This window comes from Mya arenaria, chromosome 17 (genome assembly GCF_026914265.1).
Source record: "Mya arenaria isolate MELC-2E11 chromosome 17, ASM2691426v1".
Classification (NCBI taxonomy): domain Eukaryota; kingdom Metazoa; phylum Mollusca; class Bivalvia; order Myida; family Myidae; genus Mya; species Mya arenaria.
The window spans coordinates 19,189,727-19,201,738 of record NC_069138.1 but is presented as its reverse complement, the minus strand read 5'-3'; the positions used below and the strand labels follow the sequence as shown (position 1 = coordinate 19,201,738).

The 12,012-nt window shown below is 35.3% G+C and overlaps 2 protein-coding genes and 1 non-coding gene across 14 annotated transcripts in view; 2 read left to right on the top strand and 1 right to left on the bottom strand.

Moving 5' to 3' along the window:
• LOC128224829 (spectrin alpha chain-like) overlaps window positions 1-2,918 on the bottom strand; it is a 57,243-nt gene extending 54,325 nt beyond the window's left edge. For all 12 annotated transcript variants that reach the window (XM_052934896.1, XM_052934900.1, XM_052934901.1 and 9 more), the window contains exon 1: window positions 2,814-2,918. The gene's annotated coding sequence lies outside the window, so the exon portion shown is untranslated. The remainder of the gene's footprint in view (window positions 1-2,813) is intronic.
• On the top strand, window positions 1,543-1,619 carry Trnat-ugu (transfer RNA threonine (anticodon UGU)). The gene has a single exon. It is a non-coding gene; the product is annotated as a tRNA-Thr (tRNA).
• Window positions 2,919-6,478: 3,560 nt separating the features above from the next.
• Window positions 6,479-11,631, top strand: LOC128222701 (uncharacterized). The gene is made up of 3 exons (XM_052931794.1): window positions 6,479-6,592; window positions 7,551-7,882; window positions 8,319-11,631. The coding sequence occupies exons 2-3, from the start codon at window positions 7,651-7,653 to the stop codon at window positions 9,851-9,853; spliced, it is 1,767 nt and encodes a 588-aa protein (XP_052787754.1). The 5' UTR covers window positions 6,479-6,592; window positions 7,551-7,650; the 3' UTR covers window positions 9,854-11,631.
• The last annotated feature ends 381 nt before the right edge of the window (window positions 11,632-12,012 follow it).

Below are 12,012 nucleotides of genomic sequence, written 5' to 3'. Positions count from 1 at the left end.
AGTACACTTTAGAAATCACCATTACACTTTATTGAACGACCCAAGGGTGAATCATACACTTTACTAGATTGCATAAGGGTGTAAAATACAAAAATAGTTATCTGTAGCTCTGATACCAGTCCTATAATCACCGCATTCATGTATGCCCGGGCCTACACTACACTTCTCTTCCAGAAAATAGCACTTTGGAGCAAATGTCAATGCTTCTCTTGTTGTTGTTTTCAGTCAAATAGTTATTAAAACCAGAGTTATGGGCCTTCTGTACATGTGCATATCCTCTCTGGAAACTTGTTTACCTAGAATGGTATGCTAAGCTGAGGTGAAAAGTGGCAGATTGATGTTCCTTTAAGCTCTTCTGTTTTCATTGAATTCCTGTTCCATTAGTTCAGAGAACACTTCAATAAAAAAATGTCCAGGTACCTAGATTCACTAGCATACGAGTAGATCTTCGACACTTATTGAATTTTTTTCATGGTTATGCGATAAAAAAAATCAGAACAGTGAACTTCAGCTCTTTGTTAGTAATACACAAACAAAATTAACCTAAATTAAATAACATATCTTTGTTTCCTATTGTTCCGTAAAAAGGTGTACAAATGGGGTAAATTTTAGTTTGACAGTAGTTCTCAAATGTTTCCTGAAATTGACATTATTTTTCAATTTTCCTGTTTCATTTCTGAATAATTCAAAAAATTAAAAGCAAATCAGATGCTTTCCATTGTCATCAAAATAATAAACATATGGCTCCTTTATAACCATGTCCTATCTTGACCTTCTGTGATGTTTGACTGACCTTTTTAGTTACATATACAGAATTGATCGAATGTTAGTGAAAAGTTTAACTTTTTCTGAACAAATAATACAGATCTGTGATCTGTGATTTGTGATCACAAATACCTAATTGATTTTTAACAGGCACTTGATATTTTTTTCCAAAACAGAAAAAATTGTGACTCTCCGAAATCTACTCCTGTCTGAGACCTGCTCCTCTGCTGATAGTCCCACAGTCATTGAAAGGTTTTGGAAGAATAAAATATGAAATCCATCTCGTTCAAGCAAACCTGAAATAAGTTTTTCCACGGCTATTGCTAATTTTGACCACTGGCTCTATGTAGGCATTCGTGCAATATCCCCCAACAGGAGTCAAAAGCGCCTGGTATTTTCTCCAGAATTATGGCATCAGTGCTCAAGCCAGAATTGAAAAGGGGCAGGGTGCTAGGTCAGAGGGCAGTTCTAATGCACATTTATTGAGGCTTAATGGGGCACTTGCAAGGGTCGAAGTTGAAAAGTCCTGCTCCCAGCTTGAGCACAGGGGCATGTATGTGTAGGTTAAGTGTGTGTGGGCTAGAAACAGCCACCCGGTTAGCTCAGTTGGTTAGAGCTCCATGCTAGTGTTCCGGCAGTCGTGGGTTCGAGCCCCACATCGGGCACACTTTTCCTCCAAGGTTTACTTTACTTGTGGCAGCAGTAAACAGGAGGAGTGCCTCTGATGGCCTAAAAGGTTAATTGGGGGTGGAGTGTAGTATGTGTGGGCTAGAACCAGCCTCCAGGTTAGCTCAGTTGGTTAGAGCTATGTGCTTGTGTTCCGGTGGTCGTGGGTTCAAGCCCCACACCAGGCACACTTTTCCTCCAAGGTTAACTTTATACTTATAGGCTATGTTACGGTTTAGTCCAAATAATTGTACGTTTACGGATTTTTTTAATGATTTTTGATATGGCAAATCCTTCACATACAAATTGTTAAGTATCAAAAGTGGGTAGTTATTCCGATCGGGATTCCGGGTTAAAGCATTTAGCATCTTAAAAATATCATAAAAACAAGAAATATTACCAGATTACGTTATTTTATATCAGTTCCATACATAAAAATGTCATATCCTACAGATAATTATGAGTTTGACGTGTTTTTTTCATTTCTTGTTGTCAAAACATATCGATATATACATGAAGGGCACCAACAAGGTTTCAGGGCACAGTTTTAAAACAATCGGAACATTTCGGCCATAGACGAATTGTTACGATTGTATTTACGAGGTCTATCTCGAAGCTTGTCGGAGGTGGCCGAGTTATTACGATTGGGTCGAGTTGTTCCGCTTGGCATAATTGTTGTCTGTGTCAGTCAACTTTCGTTTTAATGGAAAGGTAAATAATGTGTTTTAATGCATTAAATGCTTGTTTTGTGCAAAATAACTTCTCACTTACATGGTAAAATATGAATATAAACCCTAAAACCATAAATAACTTAGCTTAATACAATTTCAATATTTTTCAAAACACCCCGGGTTTTTTTTGCACAAACCCGTCTAGACGTTAGGGATTGGAAGAATCCTGTATAACATGTCTATTATTTTAGACTATGTTACGGTTATGTCGGCCTTGGCCTGCAGATCATTTACTCGCTACATGATTTTTCAGTCTTTGATATATAATTAAGTAGAAAAGTATATCAGAAATGGACAGAAAAGGAAACAACAATCTGCCTCTTTTCAGGTCAACTTGGCAAAGGCTAAAGCATTTAAGCAGTGATACAGAATGACTCATGTGTCAAAACTGTAGACAGCCATTGATCTTTACCTATTGGCTGTATGATCGTACTTCACATAAAACAAGGCATTTGCGAGCTGCCATCATTTGCATAATAAGTCTTTAACACCATATATGGCATAGGCTTCGTCTGAGGAATTTTAAGAATTTGGGCGGGGTCTGGCATTTCCTGCTGCGATTATTTAATGGGAATGTGCTAATTAAATAGTTGCAATACTAAATTAATAATTAATTATATCGTTTTTATCAAAGGTTTATTGCTTCTTTACCTGTTAAATACAATGCAGTTGAACAATATTTTCGGCAAACGTCCTTCCAAAATAGAAATGGCGTCGGAGTAAAATTTGCACCGAGTTCAAGTATTTGGGGTCAGATGACATGAAGTTTTCTCTCGCGATTAATCAAACGCTGTTACCTCCCTTACACCACAAAATTCATCATAATACATTGTTCATCACTTCAAGTGTGTATCTAGCTGGTTATAATATTTCCATGATCATATACTTATAGGGTCCTCATATATTTTTCTTTGGTCAACATATGTTCATATTTATAATAGAAACGGGTTAAAGTTATGAAAGATTAACCTACTATCAAATTGTGTAGGTGGTGGGGATGTTCGGCAACAAAAAAGGATCAACACAAAATTAAAGGATTAATAAAAAAATGTACCAGATAAAACGGCATTTTCCATGGTTTTTTTGTTATATACTTGTTAGCAAAACAAAGACAACGTGGGTGCAAAATCATAAAATTAGCGACCGTTTTAAAAATGTATAATTTTATTTTTATGTGACAGAGGTTTAAATTCCAACAATATCATTTTGCCATATTTACTAACATCCTTTGCACAGATCATATGATACTTTTTAGTCAGTACTATTTTTCTCCGCTAAGCAAATATGTAAAATATAAATAACTTCACTTCAAAATCAGTTGCAAGGTCAAATGTTTTAGGTCGACTTACGTTGATATAATTAAAATGTATTGCAGTACGTTGATGACGTACACATACATCCATACTTTGTCACGGTCCAGGTCTCATCCGGTCTTTGTTTTCAAAATTGTACAGTAGCTATCGGGCGTGATCGAAAATGTGTGAATGACCGCGGGGTGGGGGGGTTAATAGGATTTCAAAATATTACAGTTGATTAACGTGCTAAGAAAACAAACGTTATATGAGCCGCATCGCGCGAATTTGGGCCTTCGGACATGATTATTACTGATGAAATAATTAATGATAAAAAGTTCCAAAAATATTGATTTTTTCAATGTATATCAATTTACCCGTGTTTCTATAGCAATCATGGATTTCGTCCCGACATATTTTGTCTTCATTAATATATATAATATTATAGCTGTATTTGAATATTGCTCTTGAGCAATTTAATGTTTTCACATAAACTGTCAAAGTAATAACTGCTATCAGTGTCTCTGGTCGTCTACATGCTAGTTGTCCAGTGATATGTGTTTTCAAAGTGAATATGAACTATGGTTGGCTGTTGTCTGGATAATTGTTATCTGTACTTCATGATTTTAACTGTAAAACATATAATGGCGTTGTAGATGTATCCTGCAGACCATTCATTTGCATAAATTGTTGTCTTAATTTGGCAGACACAGCGTTCATATGTCTTTGGCCCAAATAACTAAGACAATCTTTCATTTGTAAAATAGCCTCCCGAATAGTTCAGTAGTTAATTAATTATTATTGTACTTATTATATTTTGTCAAGGAACTCTTCATAACAGGTTTATGAAGAGTTCACAGTAATGTAATTCCACGAAAGGTGTCAATGCATTATACAACGCATACGTCAGCGATTAGTGTCTGTCCCTCGTTAATGACATCATAAACTGATAAGCCTGTTTTATTTCACACCCCCAGCTGCTGTTTGGCTCTTACATTTAGTTATGTCTATACCTTTATTTTCTCAAATTCATGTTCAGCATACAACATTGGTGTATATAAGGCTATGTTATAAAGTAATGATTCATTGCAAAGTTCAAGTTCACAAATAAAATATATTATGCTAAAGTTGTGTAATAATGACGAAAATCGAAATAATAATTCGTATTCGAATTAATTCAATGTTAGCGAATAGCACGAAAAATATAAACAAAAATGGAGACGTAATGTGTACCTTACTTAACTCACTGAACTCATTTCTTTTAGTATATCAAGGTTCACCTTAAAGTTAAAGTTGACATAACATAATTCTTAAGGTGCAATTTTAAGTTACTTCATACTCTAGCGGTCCTCAATATTTTGTTTTAAAAAAAACAGCATTTTTATCGCATCTTCTCTACACCTTTAACTATTTGCATAAATAGTTTACACATATAACATATTGCATAAATTAAGACAGTGTTCATATATTTTATCCCATTTGTTACATATACAAGCAAATTAGATTGTAAAAGTAGTTTAACAAACATCGGCAATACAATGCGTTGCCTGGGGCCATACGTTATGAACCGGGAAGTATGAGACCGGATGAGACCGGATTTTACGAGGAGAGACCGGGAAATAGTATCGTAATAGTATCTGGCTGAAAACATAACATACAAATGTTTTGACAGTATATTATGTCTCATAAAATGTTAGGGACTTTGACAAAGCAATACATAAGTGCATGAAGAATGCATACCAATTTGCTGACCATGCATAGGAACACGCTGTCTTTGAATTCCTCTATAGTTTCCGCTGACCCTTCCAATGCGATTACCCCAAAACTTACCATTGGTGACATTTTAATATATGTTTAATGTGTGTTGAATTGTAGCATTGTGTTTCTAGCTTGGTACTAGTATCTGTTTGACATTGAACCTTATGCCTTGACTTTGAACAGGATGCTTGATAAATTTTAGGCTACTGGGCTTGTTCATGGAGTTTCCCTTGTTTTATCAAGACAAATACCTATCTATGCGATAATCCAAGAAAACCCGTCTTGAAGTTGGTTACATATGGAACTGGCCTAAACGCAAGTCTCGAAACAATAAACTCACAGACAGTACGCGATCAATGTGACGTTGTCGGTGTTTTTTACCCAGATATCCCCGTGTACCAGGAGCGCACCATATTGTAACAGAAACCTCCTGTTTTCGTTTGAGCCTGTCTCTTGGGATAATGACATCATGTAAGGGCTGGTGTAAGATGAACAGTCAAACTGTGGTTACGACCGAAGACGACTGTAGCACCGAATCAGATGTGATTTCATGGAGAGAGGAACACGGGCGTCATACGGAGCACAATCATCACTCAGAGGCCAATTTACTGTCGGACACAAGTTCGCGTGACCAGTTGAACATGTACATCGACGCTTCGATCCGTTAATCAATCAGACATAGCCACCAGAAACCTTGCTGACACAGTTAAGGTTGACAGTTTCTTTGCACACCCGAGAAGCCTCTCCGTTTCGTGTGCATAAAAGCTGGGGCCGCCACGGCCACAATAGCGGTCCCGATAGGCCAGGCAAGCAACGGATGATTTTCCGTGAACATTTTCCACCCATTTGTAACACGGGTTTCCTTTCCGATCTAAGTTAAGCCAGTTGCCGGGTGATAAAACAGTCGGTGGATATTTGAAGACAATTAAGGCGACAAAACATTTCTTTTTGCATGGTTTTGATTTGTTAAGATACAAAACAATCATACCGACTGAAAAAAATAATGAAAAATTGATTTGTTCACGTGGGTACATGGAAGGTCGCAACAATGCGGATTTTCTACCAGTTCAAAGTCTATTTCATTAAAGTACACACCCTGTTATTTAAGAATGAACGATTTATTGAACTTCTACTTTAAAGAAATAGCAACTGTTTAAATTTCAGTTATCGCGAAAAAAAACCTCAAAACCATAGCGTGTTGCATCCAACTAACTTTTTTGTAAATGTGTTTCCTGCACTGTGACCCGATGCGGTGCATGTTTTATCTGGAACGTGTGACGTCATCGCGTCATGTACATGTATGTTGACTTCTCAATACACAATCTCAATACACATCCCACAACCTGACAGATTTGTAAACATCGCTGTACAATCTGCGAGGTAAGAGATAAATGATATGTTGTTTTGTTCATCCATATAAGCTTTATAACATAAGCAGATTCTAAATTGGTATTTAAAGTCGTAGGTTTGATAAGAGAACTAGCGTTCTTATCTATCTATCTATCTCTTTTGTGAAAATAATTTTTCACATCTGCTTACATGATTTCTAATACCGTTCGTAGTTCTCTGGTGTAAGACAGTAGGTTATTACTTAATTGTCCTATTCATATGATGTTGCTTTTATATTGTTTTGGGTGTTGTTGTTTTCTGTAGGTTAAACTTGCACTTATTTCTCACCAACTTATTACTTAAACCTAGCCAGGATGATTAGTTATCACCTAGTTTTGGCTCCCATAACTTCATTTATTATTAAAAAATGTTACTGCATATTAAACACATCCCAAAAAGTAATATAAAACTGTTCGTTGAAGTTCAAGCGATCACCAAGCTGGGTAAGTGAGTTTCCTGTGGTACTCTTCCACTACACAGAAACATGTGTGTGTACCATTGTACCACAAGAGTGATGATCATATTGCTGTTGTTGAGTTTATACAAGTCTGCCAACGCCCTACAGTGATGATCATAAAGTAGGGTGCTGCACTCTTTTTCGGTAGCACCCTTCTCGAACTAAGGGGACCAGCATTGGCACCCTTTTGCCTTCTAGAGTTAAATGCAGTATACTGATGATAATCAAAGATTTTCTGTTTAGTTTAAAAGCTAACTGTATGATAATAAATACATACCTACTTATTACTCTGGCAGATAAAACTTTAAACTGCTTCAATTGAACACATATCTAACATGATTTATTGTCAAATTTATAATATTTTTAGTTTCTTCACAGCCTGATGCAATGTCCCCTTTCCATCCTTAGCACCCTGCCTTTCAAACCTGGCTAAAACCCTTGATAATAATATTGTTAGAACCTTTTACTTACCTCATGTCCTTCATCTTGTAGGAGGGAAACAACTACGCAATGGATTCATGATCTGTGAGGAAATATTTTTTACCACACACGCTGAGTACAGTCACAATAGGCAGACATTTACCAATTAAGGATGGCATCTGCACTTGAGAGCTTGCATGACCATGACATTGCGTCATTCGTCTTCATGGACCTTGAAAGCACAGATCTACTATGCACTCGAACACGTATCACGGAGCTGTGCTTGGTAGCCGTCAACAGACTGGACCTTCAGGGGACAGGAATATTCCCAAGAGTGACCAATAAACTAACCATCTGCTTGGACCCAGTCAAGCCTGTTTCTGCTTCTGCCAGTGTATTGACAGGTCAGTTTGCATCATAAATGATTTTGTTATCATTTGATGTTTGTTGTTAATTGTAAAAAGGCATACATACATACATGTAGAGACACCATTTTGGTACAAAATAATTTAGAGACCCAATATGGAAAAAAATGTGTCACCGTGTGTCCAGTCCTTGACAAATGACATTGGTCATTCATGTTGGAGGTGTGATATACAGCAAATTACCCCACACTTTTGATATTCACCACTGTATCTTGATTTTCTGTAATATTTTTTTTATTGACCTAAGTTAAAGAAATGCCCTTAATTTTCCTATAAGGAGTGAAAAGTTTGTTTCATTCATGATTGCTATTATTTCATTCTGGTCAGTTCAAAATCTCTAACATGTTAAATTGTAAAAAAGTTTTGCTGTTTAAAATGAAACACTGACAATAATCATTTTCTTGCTATATTTCAGGTTTATACAATGACACTTTGGAATGCCAGAAACCTTTCTCATGTGAAACAGTGCAACTTCTTACCTGTTTCCTACAAAATTTGGCCAAGCCAGTTTGCCTTCTAGCTCATAATGGAAATAAGTTTGACTTTCCTCTGCTTATGCAAGAGCTCAAGCGTATCAGCATGTCATTAGACGCAACCTTACTATGTGCTGATACTTTAGAGGCATTTCGTGCCTTGGACGGTTGGGAACCTGCAGGCGGAAAAGTTCCCTGCATTTGTCAATTCTGCATACAATGTAGAAACAATCGAACCCCAAGCCGAGAACCAGTAAAGCCGGAACCTTTAGCTCCAATGAAGAGAAAATTGATAAATGGTGCAAGATCGCAAGATGAAAGAGTCAAGATCCGAAGACTTGAAGAGCAGGTGAATACTTCACCGGTTAGTCGATATCAGAGAGAACTGACAATAAATGATACAAATAACAATGCTAGAAGGACTTTGGTATTTGGAGCAGAACGTAATGCTGAAAACTCTGAAGAAAACGTAGATGGGAGAGACTTCCAGTTATCAAAAGCAAGATGCAGAAGAAAGCTCAGTTTTGGAGATAAACAAAAAGAAACAAATGCTGAATTGGAAAAGGGTGAAAGCGGTGAAAATTGTGTGCTAAATAAGATGCTTGATGGATCTGAAAATGAAAGAAAACCCGGTGAATTGGACAGTCAGTTTTCTGTTGGTATGGAAGATGACATTTATTTGGAAGCTTTGGAAAATGTTGAAAAGCAACTTGGTATTTCTGAGACTAAAGACATTGAATACGAATCATCTAAGCCTGATCAAGAAGAAAAGAAGACTGACTTTGGTGTAAAAAATATTGAGACTGAAAATGATACAAACGCAACTCGTGAGTCAAATCCAGCTGAAAACTGTAAAACAAATACTACAGAAACTACTAGAATAAATGCTGGTTGCTTTGTAACAAATGGATCAGGGTATATTGTAGTTACTGGCAGAGTGGAGCAAAGTGAAATTAAGTTATCCACTGGTCCAAAAACATTTGGAGAAGCTAACATGATGGAAGTCACTGAAGAAACAGTTGAGCAAGTTGGTGGTTCTGGTGAGAATGTTACTGAACATGATAACAATGTGAAGCAAGAACCTAACAGTAGTAGCCAGGCTCAGTCAAAAACCTCTCAGACAGATACTGACTCTGATTCAGAGGATCAAAATGATCAAAAGCTTTTTGAAAATCAATCAAAGAACAATGAATCAACAAATTCCAATAAAACACCAGAAAGACAAGCAAACAGTGTAGCGATAAATGTACCATCTGGGTCTCAAACAAATCACTCACCCAGTTCCCCATCACCACAAAAACCACCCTCGTACAAGCTGCAAGAAATTTATTTGAGAACATTCGGCAATAGGCCTCAACAAACCCATAAAGCTGAGGATGATTGTGTCACTTTGGTCAAAATTGCAAAAAAGACCAAAGACTTTATTGTTTGGGTAAATCTGCATGCGAAACCATTTTCGTCATTTGCTAATCATTAAACTTTCATGCAAGTTAATTGATTGTTATTTGACATACTGTTTTAAACTGATAGCAATTTTTGAATCACAGACATGTAACTTTGATAACAATGTTAATTTGTTAAACGGTTAAAGCTGCACTCTCACAGATTGAATGTTTTGACGTTTTTTTTTGTCTTGGAATGAGCCAATTTTTGCAAAAATGCATGGAAACCAATTATTTAAGACTGCTGACAAAAAAGAGATCGCAGCTTTATATACATTGTATTTAAGTTCCAAATTGATGTTTTATGCTGTTTTCATAAACGGCTAGTAACGGTTTGAGCCATAAAACATAAATTTTGGTTTGATCTTTTGTCAGCAATCTTTTATCATTGGTTTGCAGATATTTATGGAAAAATTGGCTCTTTCTAAGACAAAAAATAAAGTTGTAAAAATGGTATATCTGTGAGAGTGCAGCTTTAAATTATTGATACAGATTGTTTTAATTGGTTACTTAGAGAGCAGTGTTTTTGAGGACAGTCTTAAAAATTAATGATTATTCAAAACTGTACATATTGGCATAATCGTTTAGAACATTGTTAAAAGTTGTTAACCTGATTAACGACATCGTTGTTAACTTTTCAAGGTGAAATATTTTATGACACATTCATACAGCTAAAATGGGTGGATCAATTTTAATTTCAGAGCAAAATATTTGAAAGTTAAAAAAGATGACATTAACAAATTGGCCCATTGTCACTTAATGTGGCTGTTGAATTGTGCTTCAATGCTTGTCTTTTGCTTGTACATGTATATTCCTTATAAGGATTTTAAAAAAAAATATTTTTGAGATCTTAAATTTTTTAAAATTTACATTTACTTGTGCATATATAATGCTTAACTTTATTTAACAAGCATGCTTGTTAAAGCTGCTTATTATTAACCTTGTTGTTGCTATTTCATATATTTATGGTATTTTACAATTTTTAGAGATATTATTGTGTTTCTTCACGCCAAACATGTATACGATATATTGTTGAATTTGCTTTTATACTGCATTTTCCTTCTTTTTTTGTTATATGACAAGGCATGTGATGTTTACTGCATGCATGGTTCATTTACAGCTTGAATGTTTTCTATAATACGATTTATACAGATTTTGTAGTGAAATAAAAATGATATTACACTGTCTCAAACTGTGAATTTTACAAATTGATATTTTTTATTGTTTTGATATATTAGCTAATTCTCACTTCCATTCAGCGCATATAGGGCTGGAATGGCAATTTTAATGACGTTGCTCCAGAAAAGATGTCTTGTTCGCATACAAATTGGCACATTTAAAAAAAAAAAAAAACTACAATCTCAAAAATAATTACTTGGCTTAGAATAAAAACGCAATATGCCCGTTTTATTTGAAGATCTCAATATATTTTACCGCAAAAACCCCAAAGCAAATATTTCACTCAAGACTTCCAGTAAGCCACTTATGCAATATAGCTTTTGGTAATCACTCGGTGAAATATATTAAGATAATACACTGAAGCAAGTAATTATCTTCGAAATTATATTTAAAACACCACTATGAACAGTCCCATAACTGTATGTTGTGTGGCTATAAACTTGTGTATACTTCATTAGTGCATTTAACATGTTCTTGTTTTTTATTATTACATGAAGCTATTCAATATCTTGAACTGATAGACACATTATAAGGTTGTATTCTTTTTAAGGATAGAAAATATCACTTTTGTTCTACTTTTGTTTTGTATCATTTACGCAATAACCCTTGTTCTTAAAATAAACGATGAAAACAGCTTTTTGGGATGAGTTAATTGTTTACGTTTAGAATATTACAAAGATGAAAAGGCAATATTTCCAGCTGATGGTCACACCTCAAATTCATTCTCTAACAAAATGATCATTTCTAGGCTGTTTATCTTTGAACAGAAAAATTCAAAACAGAATATGGGCAAACAAACTAAGCTCTCTATGACCTATGTAAATAACTCTGTGTTCTAAGTTCAATTTGATGCAAATCATGACATGTGCACTTAAGATGGTAAACTGAAACAATAGAGCAACTGAAAGGTTTCATATCACTAAATGTAGGTTAAATAGTTATACTATCAAAGATATTCATGCCATAAACTTTTAGATCCTTTAGCTCATTTTTACTATGTCAAGGGATATAACTC

Coding starts and splice junctions, on each gene's coding strand:
- LOC128222701 (XM_052931794.1), top strand. CDS start 7,651: ATGGCATCTGCACTTGAGAGCTTGCATGACCATGACATTGCGTCATTC. Junction 7,883..8,318: donor TTCTGCCAGTGTATTGACAG/GTCAGTTTGCAT, acceptor GCTATATTTCAG/GTTTATACAATGACACTTTG.